Source organism: Lacerta agilis, chromosome 4 (genome assembly GCF_009819535.1).
Source record: "Lacerta agilis isolate rLacAgi1 chromosome 4, rLacAgi1.pri, whole genome shotgun sequence".
Lineage (NCBI taxonomy): Eukaryota > Metazoa > Chordata > Lepidosauria > Squamata > Lacertidae > Lacerta > Lacerta agilis.
Genome location: NC_046315.1, coordinates 62,511,844 through 62,527,676, shown reverse-complemented (window position 1 = coordinate 62,527,676; position 15,833 = coordinate 62,511,844). Strand labels below are relative to the sequence as shown.

The 15,833-nt window shown below is 38.6% G+C and overlaps 1 protein-coding gene across 3 annotated transcripts in view; it reads right to left on the bottom strand.

Moving 5' to 3' along the window:
• Window positions 1-7,980: 7,980 nt before the first annotated feature.
• The window catches only part of RPS6KA3 (ribosomal protein S6 kinase A3), a 41,456-nt gene continuing 33,603 nt past the window's right edge, over window positions 7,981-15,833 (bottom strand). For 2 of the 3 annotated variants that reach the window (XM_033147276.1, XM_033147278.1), the window contains 8 exons: window positions 14,611-14,736; window positions 14,142-14,231; window positions 13,758-13,916; window positions 13,109-13,270; window positions 12,177-12,253; window positions 11,315-11,432; window positions 10,122-10,262; window positions 7,981-9,066 (listed from right to left, as the gene is read on the bottom strand). In XM_033147276.1, the coding sequence (XP_033003167.1) occupies window positions 8,944-9,066; window positions 10,122-10,262; window positions 11,315-11,432; window positions 12,177-12,253; window positions 13,109-13,270; window positions 13,758-13,916; window positions 14,142-14,231; window positions 14,611-14,736 (996 nt within the window). In that variant the 3' untranslated portion in view covers window positions 7,981-8,943. The remainder of the gene's footprint in view (window positions 9,067-10,121; window positions 10,263-11,314; window positions 11,433-12,176; window positions 12,254-13,108; window positions 13,271-13,757; window positions 13,917-14,141; window positions 14,232-14,610; window positions 14,737-15,833) is intronic. The other variant, XM_033147277.1, reaches the window with a different exon arrangement.

The window sequence follows — 15,833 nt, the reverse complement described above, 5'->3', positions numbered from 1 at the left end:
CTAGGATTCTATGAAACAATAGGATGAGAGAAGAAGCCAAATACATAATGGCTGGAAAGAACTTGTTAAGTCCTATATTCAGATGGTAAAAAAATCATTTTTTACCATCTGAATATAGGATTTTACTGCCTTGAGTTGAAGCTAATCCAATTAAGGACCAAACTAGGTTTGTTAGCTCCACATCTGTGCCCATAGGGTTTCTAAGATAAATTTGACAAAGGGGGTTAATCTTAATTAACCTACCATACTGAGTAGGGGTACTTTAATCTTTTGTCTTCCAATATGCTCCCAATAAGGATCAGGACCCTATGCTGGAAATTAGTAAAGGACCCCTGACCATAGCTGTCAACTTTCCCTTTTTTTGCGGGAAATTCCCTTATTCCAGCGCTGATTCCCATTGCAAAAAAAGGGAAAGTTGACAGCTATGGCCGTTTCCCAATGCAAAAAAAGGAAGGTTGACAGCTCTGCCCCTGACAGTTAAGTCCAGCCGCAGACGACTCGGGGGTTGCGGTGCTCATCTCGCTTTACAGGCCGAGGGAGCCAGCATTTGTCTGCAGAGTTTTTCTGGGTCATGTGGCCAGCATGACTAAGCCACTTCTGGCACAATGGAACACCGAAACCAGAGCAGTGCACAGAAATACCATTTACCTGCCTATTATCTACTTGCACTGGCATGCTTTCAAACTGCTAGGTTGGCAGGAGCTGGGACTGAGCAACGGGAGCTCACCCTGTCGGGGGATTCGCATCACTGACCTGATTGGCAAGCCCAAGAGGCTCTGGTTTAGACCACAGCGCCAATGAGAAATTAGTATAAAGGGGGAAATACCCCATTCACTTCAATGAGAGCTTCCACCTGCCTGCTAGGGTGCCATTGCAGATAGGGATCCAGCAATGGCAAATGATACTCCACTGTGCACTGAATGACACAGATAGAGCAAATATACCGTATTCACTCAAGTCTAATGCACCATCAAATCTAATGCGCTCCTCAATTTTAAGAACCTTGAAACCAAAAAAAGGATTTGCTGGTGAATGTAAATGTGCCATTAAATCTAATGTGTACCTTAATTTTCACAACTTAATTTGGCCAAAAAAGGTGAACATTAAATGCAAGCAAATACGGTGAAATCTGGCCCTAACACTATCTTCTGTGCTCTATTAATGCAGATTATATTTCTTCAACCTCAGGGTGGCGTTCCTTCCCCCCCCCCCCTTTGCCTGACAATTGGAGTGTTCTGAAGAAAGCTTGTCTCTTATTTTTTAACTTGATTGCATGCACACGAAAGCTCATACCAAGAACAAACTCAGTTGGTCTCTAAGGTGCTACTGGAAAGAACTTCCTATTTTGTTTTGATTGATCCTAATAAATGTATTGTCCCAACTCTGAATTTTGACCTTTCTTTTAGATATAATGCTAATTTGTGGACCGTTAGAAAAATAAATGTAGCTCTGACAGCCTAGATCAGTCATTTTAAAATTCAATTACTCTTGTGCAGCTGATTTGTTGGACACATGTTTATAGACTGTGGGGTTCTTCATCAGACCTTGAAAAACAGAAGTTATATTTAGAGAACTTTTATCTTGTCCAATGAATCTTGTGTATAAGAAGATTTAGGGACCTTTTCTAAAGCCATTCTGTACACAGTTCTAGGTCTATAGGGCAATGATTAGGTCCAATATACAACTGAGAACATAGTCTACATCAGAGGTGAGATCCCTGTGACCCTTCACAGGTCGTTGGGCTCCAGTTCCCATCATCCCCAGCCAAAGGTCAGGAAAGATGAGAATCCTGGCTGGCATCCTGGAGACAATGAAAGTGTGCGCCTTTGCGGATAAAGTCAAACCATTGCGAGAGCTGCAGCACCTACTGTGGCTGTAGAGACCAATACGGAGAAGACATGTTTTTGTTGCAGATGGGGCAAATGAAGGAGTCCAGTTGTGCTCATGCAGGTGTACCATGGTGTTTCTTCTACTCTAGCAACATCTGGAGGCATCACATTAACTCCCCCTGCTCTAAATAGAATATACTGAACTCTTATCCTGTAATTGCAGATCACAGAGGCAGATTGCTATGGACTTGCAAACTGCCTTTCAGGGAAGCTTATCCACTATTATTTTATTGAAGATCTGATAAGTTCAAAGAACTCCTGTTCTCTAGTTCAGAATTTGAAAACCACAGTTCTAGATTATAGCTTCCTCAGTTTGCAGCAGCAAAGATAATTCAGCAGTCGACTGGTTTGTCAAGGCAAGGGCATAAGAAATCCAGTGTCGCTGTAGAGGCCTAATTTAGCATACCAGTGTTAACAGTGTGTAGCGTGCCACCCCACACCCCAGTTTCCCTGTGGATGGGACTATGAATACACTTATCAACAACTGAATTGTGTGGTGTTTATGTTTTTTGATATGTTCCATGCCAGAATATGCACCACAGGGAGGGAGGTTGGATGGGAGATTTCATACCAATGAAGGTAAACATTTGCCTTCTTAAAAACTGGTGTTTTGGAAGACAAAGGTTATTTAAACAAGTACAGTATATAAAACTTACCAGCAAATGAAAACCCTGTGAATCTTTAGGTGGGTCAGGATCATTTATACTTGCTGATCAGATGAATGGATCTCCCATTTGCTCATAGAATTTTATTTTCCCTCCAAGTTTTCATTTGGCAGTAGGGCCCATGAGCTGGAGCTTCCCTAAATCTCTTAATTGCTGCTTTGCAAGTGGGTCTCTCTGACAGTCCACCCAAGTTCTACTGGGATTGGCTGCAGTAGGGAGTTACACAAAGCTTTGGTGCCTGCTCCAGAGGCCTGCTCCAGAGGCCAGCATAATCATATGCAGTTTCTGAAGAGGGGTAGGAGAAACTAGGTTATGCTGGACTTTGGACGTGAAGGCCATGCAAGTCTCTAGCACAGCTTCTGCCTGCTCTAGAAATTCTTATTTACTACAGGAGTCCAAAAACATTATTTTGGCATGTTTGCCAATCATTATTTGTGGGCACCTCTGCTACTTATTCAGGCATGCACAGTAGGCTTGAGAGCAGGGAGGAGACTCTATTCCATACGACACAACTAATGAATAATACTTGTTTTGTAATGAGAGAAGTGGCAGATTACTTGAAACACACACATTAATATATCTTTGAAAGTTTATTTGCTGTATAAATTCAATTTCTTTTGAAGACTACAAAACCTGCCCTTTGACAAGGATACAAGCAATTGTATCTTTCAAGGCTCATCTGTGGTTATATCTGGAACATTTCAGATTACACATATACAGTATTTTTTTGAAAACATACATAGCTCTCAATAAAACCATCAGAAGTTATCAGTCCTTTAGTCTCCTTATCAGCACTTCAGTTCCATGATGCTAACAAAAGCATCCAATAGATGCTATTTTAATTTTCTACTCTAAAGGTACAATACAGCCAGGTCCTTTTGTTGTACCTTAGATTTGCATGCCATGCTGAAGAAGTCAATATAAAGAATGATTGTACATAACTGTAGAAAAATATTTTCTGATATTAAAAAAAATCTCTTATGTAGATTCCCCCTCCCTTCACTAAAACTGTTAAAATAATTACATCCCTCATGAGTGCACTTTCCCTAGGTCAGAAGTATAAAGATAAAGCTAATCATATACATCACTTTCATGAGTTAAAAGCCATTCATTACTGCTTACCAAGGATTCACATGCCTATGAACAAAAGCTTTCTTTTCCATTACCAGAAAAGCAATGCTTCAGTTCATCTACTACATTTACTACAACAAAACTACATACAATTATTTCCTTATGCCCTGATTCTGTATTTAAAAATCAATTTTAAATACTTTGCTTGCTTGGTCTTGACAGACAGCTAATCTAACAAGAACTATTGTAGGAAATCTCAGTTTTCTCCTGTTCGGATTTTGAGAACATAACTACTAATTTATTTTGTTTTGCTGGACATCCAACTGCAGTTCTCAAGCCCTTTCTTTCTTTCCATATCATACCTTGTAGGGGAAAGAAAATACAGTAAATAGTACTTTTGAGATGTCATAAAACTTGTACAGTGTTTTGAGGGAAATCCTGCGGTTTGACATCTTGTCACAGGGTGGCTTGTTGGGCCTTGGAAAGCTGCTTCATATTACCAGATATATAAATTAAGCTGACAAATTCTTGCCACCTCTCTATCAGGTAGCAATAAATTCAGAATATCCAGTTTATATATTGAGAGTAATGAAAATGTAACTTCTTTACATTCGTATGAGTGTCTTAAGGGTCCTGACATTTTAAAGTGGTTTCAAAGGTGCCAATGCTGGATCTAAGTAGGCATATTTATTTCTCTTACCACAGTTATGAATACACAGGGAATATTAACTTTGTGGAAGGGAAAATGTGAGCAAGTGAAGACCAGTGAAAGGGTTTTTCAGCACCATGTTCCAACCGACTGAGCTATGCAGGTGATCATCACTGAAAGGATTAAAGGGCTGAGTTGGGCTATTTTATTGTGAATTGGTTTTTTCAAACTTACACTCCAAAAATCTTGGGTAAGTCAACAGTCCTAAACACTCTAAATCAGTTTGCCTTTTGCCACCCATCACGGAATCTATTTTAAAGCAACTAGTTTGACAATTCAATCAAATTTAGCAAGGGCATGAATTCTTGAATATTTGGGGGGCTTCAGTGATAACTGCATTGTTGATACCAATATTTTAAGCCACAAACAAAAAGCAACTACAGTAGACTGGTGATTCCTCTCAGATATAAAAAGTAACATGATTTTGCAGTTATAGTTTACAGTAGTTGCAAATATTATCCTTTGGTTTAAAATCTTTAAGAAATCAGCCTACCAACTAATAGCGCTGAAGGGAACAGGTTTGTGAGCACTAGAGGAACTGTAAAATTACTTGGTGTTAAATAGTTTTTAGCATATAAGTGAGCTGGGGTGAGCATATCCATGTGTAAAATAAGGCCAACCAAATCAATGGTTTCTTAAATTTAAATATGTTTCCGTTAGTTGAGGGACTTCTTTACAGAAAATGAAAATGAGCCTCCCTGGTCACTGCCTGAAGTATTCAGAAAAAGCCAAAATTGAAGCAGTACAACTTATCTTCCGAATCATGTGCACCTATACATCTTTTTTTTTTGCAGGATCCTGATTCTCCTGTGAGTATGAGACAGTCAGTGCAACACTGAAACCATTTTCTATTCCCATATTAATACATTACTACACAGCAAAGAAAAGCTGAATGTAGACAGTAAAAAAACACTGGATGTGGATGTGGATGTGTCTTGTTTGAAACAAGCCAACGTTATTGCTGTAGAGTGTTGTCCAGAAAGCTAACTTTTTATAAAGCAGAGTTTAGGTAGAGGAAGGAGTGCTTGTATAAGAAAAAGGGTGTAAATTAGTAACTAGGATTAACTAATTGCTGCCCCTACACAAGTGCAAGGACTGTGATCCGGCAGGTGGCACCTGCTAACAGAGGAAGAGGGGAGGTATTTTTTCTGGACTCACCCTCCTGCCTATGGCCCTCAGTGCCCCTGAAAATTAATTCTGGAGAGGAGGAAGAGCGGGAAATCCCCATTCTTCTTCCTTCATTAGTGTAAACGTTCTGCTGCAGCAGCAATGCTAGGATGAACAACTGAATTTCACTCTAGGGAGACATAGTAACGAACACTAGCCTAAAGTAGTTCACATTTTTCTAGGGTCAGGTGAGTTTTCACTCAAGAGTAACATTTTAAGATTTACAGTGCAATTCTGTTGCATATTTACTCAGAAATAAATCCTATTGTGTTGATCAGGGCTTACTTTCTAGGAAGTGGGGTTGCAGCCTGAGTGGCCCTGGATGAGAAGCTGGATGTTGCAAAGCCCAAGCGAACAATGCAAGACTGGATATACTTGAATCCAACTGTACAAAGTTATTTTGTAAACATAACATTAAGGGAATGATTTAAATTAAGACGCGCCTCTTTCTCAAGAGCAAAGCTACCAAAGTAGAATGACGACTGTTATGAACAGATCTAACACAAGTGCAAAAAGACGAGCATCTTTAAAGCATCTGATAAAAAAAACCCTCAATGACAAAGCAATCCCTGAAAGGTCTTCCTTTGCACAAGACTAGAACAGTTTCCTACAGATTTGTGAAATGTGTTAACTAATTTGAGATCATAGGTAGAAAGCCCAAGTTATTGCAAGAAATCAGTTCAGTTTCCCAAGGCAACTGTTCGTTAATGGCAAGGAGACCAAGGCCCTATACCATTATTGATATCTCTTACGTTGCTATTGAATTATTTTTAAATGATTTGCCAAATACTGGATTTTAGCCAATAGCTACAAGCATTTTAGCATCCTTGTCAAATTTAAGATATGATAGCTATGTTACAACTTAAGCTAGCCCATCTATGACAAGATTGAATAAGCTTGACCATGGAAATGATATGCTTCCTTCCTTTGGGTTGATTTGAGTTATTTGTGGGAAACAAGGAGTATTTTTTTAAAAAGCTGTGTTTTTTTAGCTTATTTCTTCACAAGTCCAGAGACATAAATGGAATATCTGTTTAAACAGTTATGAATTGTGTCGTAAGTGTTTCAGAGGTATTATTGTACTGATCAACTATTAGTTGAAGACTACTCTAGTTAAGAATGAAATACATGAAGGACCACAGAGCTAAAATAGCAGCCTATTGAAAATATCTGATTAAAAATAGAGTAAAAGAAGCATAAGATGTTTGGGTCTAGTATTGCCTTTCCACTAAAAAGGGGTCTGAGAAACAGCAGAGGCTTACACAGGAGGAGAGGGAGATTTCTGCCAATTCCCCCTGCAGCCCCCAGCACCACTTCCTATGCTGATACTCTGAATCCACAATACTGTATTAGATCAATACTTCAGAGACAATATTCAGGAAACCCAACTAGAAAAGGTAGCTGGCTCATTCTTTGCACAGAACACTCCAAATCACATGAATGAAGAATAAGGGATGTTAACTGCCCAGATATTTTAGTACTACCACATCTATATGAAATGTCATTGAGTAACAATTGTCTCTTTAACTATGAGATTGAGGACAGAGGGGATGAGCAATTTTGGATTTGTTGCTGCAAGGAAGATTGCTGGCAACTTGTCTGATTATTAAAAAGATTTCCAAACATAACAGAAGAAAACTGGATTTCAAAATGCAACAAATAAAGAGATAGTAAATTAAAGGCCTCTGAGTGGCTAGATTAGCAGCTTCTAAGCACAGGCTTGATTTGCAGACTAGTCTGATGTGGAAGGAAAGAGAAAGCATGCTTTCGAAATACTATTTATAAATAAAAAATAAGATAACCTGAAACAACAAAACCAAAGGAATTGCATGAGTTTGTAAGGCAAGGCATGATGCAAAGCACTAGAAGTTACTACAAGAGGAAGACTAAGAATACTATATGGGGCTGAGTGACCTTAGAAAAAGGTAAGCATTTGTAAGACCCAAGAAAACTACTACTCACTGCCTATCTTGCTGCTATTTTGTTTAACACACTGAATTAGGACTAAATTGTTGTCAAAACTTAGAAACATTACTATTAAATAAAAAAATTCTTTGGCAGAACTCTGGGATGATCCATCAAAATTATGCTGTACTTCAACATATCGAACTTTTTAGTAAATACAACTTCAATATTTCCCAGAAAACAAGTACTCCAGGACAAGTCAAACAAGCTGGGAACACAGACCTTTCCCCACTTTATCATTAAAACAATAAAAACAAAGTCCAGGCCCCACTGTGGTCTGCAGGCTTAGTCATTAGTTATGTGTGGTTAGGATTGTAGCCTTAGCTGGCCAGCTGATTGACTAGCAATGACCAAAAGTCCAATGCTAATAGCCGAGTCACTAGGAAAGGCTGAAGACACTGGGTACATCCCCATTCAACTCAAATGCCATTCTGCTTTGGATTGCAAGCTGAAAATAGCCCAAGTTCAGCCAACCTCCTAATTGCAATTTCCTGACTTTTTTTTTCTTTTTTTCTTTTGCTGGCATGCTCATTAATAGATAATGCACTGTTTTAGCTTTAAATGTTACATTTCCCACCCTATTTCAGTTTAGCTCTGTGGAAGAGTTATCCCTACTCTTGAAGCAGCAAGTTTTGGGTTTTAGATGATCAGTTACAACTAAACAAAACAAAACTGGTTAAACTATTTTGCCATGGTGTCCGATGTCCACAAAAAGGACATGCACACTGGAGATACACAGTTGCTTTTTCATGTCAGTACAGATTCAATTCCACATGTCTGATGGTGAGAAACCTAATGTGCCATTAAATCCGTCAACAGCTCTGAATTCCCATGACTTCTAACCATATGTCTGCGGAGAGACATACACAAAACACATTCACAGAATTACATTCAATAGCTGTTTAACAGTCAAGCTGCTTTAGAGATATTAACCATTTTGATTAACCATTTAATCAAACGTAATTGTCAAATTTAATTAGTCTAAATAGAAGGCATGTAAAAGGAAACAGTACAGAAATGTACTGCTTATGAAAAGTTTACAAAAACATATAAAATGCTGGATGGCACAAATAATACAGTGCTAATATAAATATACTGTTTAAGCTAAGTGCTTAACATAAACTGTCCATCCATACATGTAACGAAGAATATTTAAAAGGGAGTAAAAATATTCCCTATAAAAATAATGCTATATGGGGAGAGAGTGCTTCATTCAGTGTATTTAATGTGATGGGTGTATGGAATTCTACTATCTCCATGAATAGTTCATGTCCCATTGATTCCACTTTATATTCCATCTGAAGGGCAATATTTTGCCACTGATAGTTTAAAGCAAGAACAGATGAAAGCAGGAGCAGCAGCATAATAGGTACCAGCTGGAACAGTGTGCTTGCAGGTATCTTGGATATGTGCTACCTGTTGCCATGATTTGTGCTATCATCGTATTATGGTACCACATTTTTCAACTAAGGTCACTTCACAGGGCAGTTGAGGTAATTTTTTTGACTCCTCTTCGTTGAGCAAGGGTAGAACGGCCCACTGGCTCTAAAACTGGCGACTGATTGCGGTTCAACGCTGAGTATGTAGCAGCCATGGCACCCTAAAAATAAAAAGGTTGAAAAAATAATTGTAATGTGATTCAAAATCAATAGAAGTGATTAGGGGCTATTTTTAGTTTAAACAAGCAGCACATTATAATGTGCAAGTTGACCCACTCTGCACAAATCCAACCTTTTTTAACACTGAAGCTTCATTTGCACATCTCTAGATTTATTTTGTGTCATTTTGGTTCACATTGCCCACAGTGTCTAGGGATATAGTGACGAGTTTTCTTTCCCCCGCTACCAATTCCTTTTCCTTTGTGTCTTTTAGATTATAAGCCTAGGGAGAAGGACTCTCTAATCACTCCATGTTCCATATTCTATTGTGCATTTTTACATTTTGATGCTGCAGGCCCAGAGCTGGTGACAAATAGAATAATACATAATAGGTACATTTTAAATATTTATTTATTTATTTATTTATTTATTTATTATTACCCCGCCCATCTGGCTGCATTTCCCCAGCCACTCTGGGCAGCTTCCAACAAAAATCAAATACATTAAAATATCACACATTAAAAGCTTCCCTAAACAGGGCTGCCTTCAGATGTCCTCTAAATGTCTGGTAGTTGTCTATCTCTTTGACATCTGAAGGGAGGGAGTTCCACAGGGCAGGCGCCACTACCGAGAAGGCCCTCTGCCTGGTTCCCTGTAGCTTTGCTTCTCGCAGTGAGGGAACTGCCAGAAGGCCCTCGGTGCTGGATCTCAGTGTTACTGAATTCACAGACGTCTATAACTGAATTGTGACTCCCTGTTTAACAGTATAACAGTTTGTTTCCCCAGTGATGGAAGTACTATTACAGAATTTCAGCAAATCAGTGCTGCAAGAAGTATGTAGCCACAGAAAATCTAGCAGGCACAAACAACAAAATGGCAGTAGAAACTGCAGTTTAATGGGGCAAGGGGTAGGAATAGTAATGGGACACTCTATGGAATGAAAATGCAGCCAGTGACAGGGTACTTGGGAAAATGGAAGGAGATGCAGGCAGTTTGCAAATTTTAGGGGGGGGGGGGTGAGATGAAAAAACACAGTTATACAAATGCGTATTTTTACCTTCACAAGATGTGGAGCATCTTGCCTGTTTAGCTGGAACTGAGGCAACTGGTCACAGTGGACAATCCATGGATGTCTCAAGACCTGGGCAGCAGTCAACCTCTGATGAGGGTCAACATGAAGCATTTTTGAAACTAAGTCCTATTAATAATATAACAGAACTAATTAGGCATGTGTTTAAGGCTTAAAATATGCAACAAATCTAAGATTTTGAATCTCACAAAACTACATACACTCAGATAAAAATGTTTCAGATTATTCATTTCTCATATTTCCAAATATATTTTCAAACGCTATAGGAATAAAGGTCTGTTATCAAGAAAGAGGAGCGGGAATCCAGAGAGACTTATTAAAAACATCTGGAGGATATTAATTTAAATAAATCACCATTCAGCAACATTCTAGAGTTCCAATGGTGGTTTGTTTGTTTAAGTTGTAGTGTCCATCACATTTTAAAGACATAGTCTGCAACTTCTAACACTGGAAGCAAATGCATATTCATTTATAATTTATAAGATTATTGAAATACCCCCCAAATATCCTAAGTATAGTCTGTAACTGAGTGGGTGGTGGGGCTGAGAGCATCTTCTGTTTTCAGCAAGCTTTGTCCCTTTTTGCTTAGCTCCTCCTCTCCCCCACTTTCTGCATCTGTAGATACATCAGTGCATCTTTCTACTGCCTCATATCTTTACCCTGATTGCAAGTACCTCTATCCTCATTAAGTTCTATTCAGCTGAAGACAATTCCTGTGAAAAGCCCACATTTCCCTAATCTTGGAAGAGTGCATCCCCAATTCTTGCAGCTGTGTACTTCCAAGTGTGTGCATTTGGAAGTGACGTAAAGGGAGGAAACAAATTATGTCTTCTGACCTCAGTTTCATGTACTATCACATATCATTGCAGAGGAATGATAAGACTCTCAGCAGCGGATTTCAAGGGGTTGCAGGAGTCAAGAAAGTGCTGTTGCAGGAGGAGAGTTCAGCTGATCTCTCTCTGGATCTAATGCAAGGGGTGCCCACTTGCCTCGTTTCTTTTATCATGGACTTAATTTTATTTAAATGCTCAACTGTGATTATCTACAGTCTTACAATTACCTAACTGGTTAAACAATAAATTGTTGACTATTTCAGATGTCGCCATGAAACGTTATTCAAAAACACATCTAACGTACAATGGATAGAACAAATATGCTACCTTTGCTGTATCCGAAACGGAATTCCAGTATCCACCACTGAGAGAGAATTTTCCACTGCCTATTCGTGCCAAAATTTCTTCTGGAGTATCATCAGGACCATTTGCAAATGGAGTGTAGCTAAAAATAATAATAACAATCACAAAGATTTTGAGTTCCTTGTTAACTTCCAACTACTACAAGTTGCAATGACACTAAAATAGTAATGCATATTCATATTATGGGGAAATTCATGTCAGGAAGCAGCTTGTCATCTTACTGAATTCAGCAGACTTAGGAAAGTCAGCAGACCAGGCAGAGGGGCTTTTCGGTAGTGGCACCCACCCTGTGGAATGCCCTCCCATCATATGTCAAGGGGATAAGTAACTATACAACCTTTAGAATACATCTGAAGGCAGCCCTGTAACGTTTAATGTTTTATTATGTTTTTGTATATACTGGAAGCCACCGAGGGTGACTGGGGCAACCCAGTCAGATGGGCAGGGTAGAAATAATAAAATTACTATTATTTATTATTAAGTAGCAAAATACTAATTTTATATAGAAAATACTGAAACCTACAGTATTCAGTATCGCTATTAGCCCTGCAGCTTCATCTCTCATCACCACTATCTACCTCATGAACGAATGACTGGGGAGAAGGAACAAGAAGGAACAGCAGAACAACGGGCAAGGGGACATGAGCAGATCTCAAGGTAACAGAGTAGGACAGAGTATATAGGCAGGCAATGCCTTGTGGACACACACTTGCTGCAAGAGAATATCAACTTAGTTTTGAAATTCTGAGATGAAAAGCTACAAGAACCTCTAATCCACTTTTACAAATTAATGTAACAATTTCCAACTTAGAACCTACAAACATACCCAGTCAGCATTGTATAAAGCAGAACACCAAGGCTCCATATGTCACATGCAGCATCATAGCCTTGCCTTTTTAAAACCTATGGAAAGCAATGTTTTCATTAGTTTCTGCAGAAAAAGCCAATTCCTTTGGTTATGAAAAATGGGTGGAATCCAATGCAGCACAAGCAGGCACCCACTCATCAACAGTTTTTCTTCTACCCCTGCTCTTTCCCTACAGCACCCTGCACACATCCAACATTTGCTCCAGAGGGTGGAGGACCCTCCAGAGCAGATTTTGGGGGCACAATGGCTAGAGGGGGAGAGGAGATACCCGAAGCCCTATTGCACAAGCAGGCAGATAGCATTGAATGTTGCCCATTATTATTACCTAAAATGTGCAAGTATTGAAGGAGTGAGCATCTTCTATTATACATTTAAGAAAAAATGTGTGAGTTATTTAAAAAATGTGTGAGTTATTTAAAAAGTCACTCCACTGAAGCAAGCACATAGGGTGAAGACAATTCCACTGTACAGCCACCACAGGACTGCAAAAAGAAGTATGAAACAGGAAAATTCTATTCAAGTAAAATAAGAACCTTCAAAAGACTACATTAGTATAGAGGTACACTGAAAGGGGGAGGAACTATATTGTTTCTGCTTATTAACTATGAGGTAAACAAAGCATTAAATCACTTGTTGCACCACTTCATGTTGTATCAACAGTTTCAAAACTCTTAAAAAGAGGGGGCAGGAATGCCTTGTGTCCTACCTCTAACTCAGAAAAGCACTGTGGCTTGCCCAGCACATGCCCAGCCCACTGTGGTACAGTGGCCACAGTGTAACGAAAACGGAAGCCCAGGATACATGTAACTTTACCCAAGTTAAGGGATCAGAAGCAGGTCATAAGACTGCACACTCTCAGCTCCACACCAAAGAACTATACAGATAGTTACCTCAGGAGCAACAAAATTTGCTGTGTAACAAGGAGTCATTAGAAGGCCATTTTCTGCTCTCAGCTGCTTTGCAAAGCCAAAGTCACAAATCCGAATAGATTCCGGATTGCCAGATTCATCAACATAAAGGATGTTGCTAGGTTTCAAGTCTCTGTGTACAACCTAAACCAACCAAACAAACAAACATGGCTGTTGTTTCTATTAAAAGCATGAAATTCTTATTTAAAAAGAATATAATGTATCCAAAATCAACATCACTTTATTGCAAAATAAATCAATTGAGCATAGCCTATCATTTTGGGTGATACACACACACACACACATACACACACACACACACACACACACAAGCATTCATTCTTACAAGTTAATTATCCATAAGGTACTTGTGTGATAGCCTTTATTCACCATATCTACTGAAAAGTTATGAACTGGCTCTTGGGTTCCTATTGTTCTATCTTTACCCAAACTAACAAACTATTGCAAACTAGCATCTACCAGTAATTAGTTAATGCTTACAGGCCAAAATACCACAAGAGATGGGAGATTTTAAAATAAAAGCTTTAAGAGTTGTAACAGTGGAAGAACTTAGCTACTGTATTAACTAGGTAGTGCATTTAATATATATCCTTCAAGAACGCAGACTTACTCCTTGTGCATGAAGATATTCAACAGTTTTTGTTATTGTCAGTAGAACAGCACTGGCTTCTCTTTCTGAAAAAAATTTTTGCCTAAGGATTTTGTCCAACAGCTCTCCTCCTTTCATAAGTTCTGTTACCAGGTACACACATTTCCCATCATCATACACCTGAAAAATGTAACACATTATTTAAGTGCTCAATTGTGCAAAGAGTTGTATGCAACATTAGTCATACTCCGAGTACACCCACTGAAATCAAAAGGCATAACAATCTTTGTTCCACCAACCTAGCGAGTGCATTTGCAGACTCCTAATGAAAAATTAAATACTGTACATGTCAAAAGCATCATATTTATGCCTGAATTGCAATAAAGCTGCTAATCATCTACTTACATCTTTGAGAGTAATAATATTTGGATGCTGTCCGTATCGTAGTAGGATTTCTATTTCCTCTGTGGGATCTCTTTTACTCTTGTCTATTATCTAAAAGAGCAAACATATTTGAACCAATAACTATATTATTAACTCAGTTTTCCAAATGTCAATATTGTTTCAAACCTACAACCACTGTTTTAAGTCTCTCAGAGGATTTCAAACAGCATTTCTGTGTGAAGAGCCACCCTTCTTCAAACCAGTTTTCCTTCTAAGCTCATAACACTTTCATTAATTGGGTGTTTTCAGATTTCTGCCTTTTCACTTTCTCAAACTCCTTTAGCTGCCGAAGCCACCTCACTACAAGCCTATAACAGTCTCCCCTCATCTCAACCCATAGCCCTCAAAATGCTTTTCTGCCTACCTTACCCAATTACCTCAGTGCACTGAGAATGTGCTAACATTATGGATGCTTGAAACAATTAATTACCTTTACTGCATATTCCATATTTGTTGCTTTATGTATACATCTCTTGCACACCGAATAGGAGCCAACTCCTATATCTTGTTTGACTTCATATCCATCAGTAAACTGAATGCTGTTCCTGTGTAACTGCTACCAAAATAACATTATCAATTAATGCATTCTTTACAAATATCCAATTTAGCTCTTTATATTTTAGAACAAATGTTTATCAGTAATGAATTGTTTGTACAACTAATAATATTGAACTTTTAAAAGGAAGCATTTTCTACTCTGATTTTCACATCTTCTCCAGTCTGAATAACATGTTCAAACACACTGAATAGTGTGGAAAGACACAAATGGCTGGTTTTCACATTATCCCTTGGTTTAGCATATAGTTCATTTGCTCTTCCCTTTACATGTGTGGGGCAACAAGCAAGGAAGCTGCAATTAGCTATCATTTTCCATTGCATCCAAACTGGGAACTATGCTTAATCACTTCCAAACAAGCTGGAATATAGAAGTTAACTTTAAACCATTGCTACATAGTCTGGCTTCTATGGCAGCCATTGAACAGTTTTCCATTGTAGCCTCCGCACACAACACTAATTCACAAACCTGGTCCCCTCCATTGGTTTTGAACTATAGTATCTAGAGGACACCAGCTTGCCAAAGGCTTGTTTAAGGTTATGTGCCCCAAAGCATTATTAACTGATAGCTTTATTCATAAAATAAAAATTATCTCGAATTGGACATAACAAAAAGGCGAATAAAATGTTTAATGAAACCTGCAAAGTTGAACTGGTCTGTTATGAGCACATAAGTAGCAAAAGCTATTCAAATTAAACTGATAGAGCCAAAAACAAGGACAGAATATGAGAGAAAAAGCAGTCTACTTGTTTACTTTGCATGTGGAAATAACTTCAAGACATTAAGCAGCTTGAGCTCTTGAGATACAGCAAGCCACAGATAACAAAAACAAAAAGAGATTAATGTCACAGAACGACTTCCATGGGCGTCAGCACAGCAAGGGCTTTTTTCCTCATGCAAACCAGTAATATAATCAGCTTGAGGAAGAAAATGCATCTACTTCCAAATATCATTTTCCACATGCGGAAATCCTTCAATAAGATATACACTGGTACCTCTGGTTACATACTTAATTTGTTCCGGAGGTCCATTCTTAACCTGAAACTGTTCTTAACCTGAAGCACCACTTTAGCTAATAGGACCTCCCGTTGCCGCTG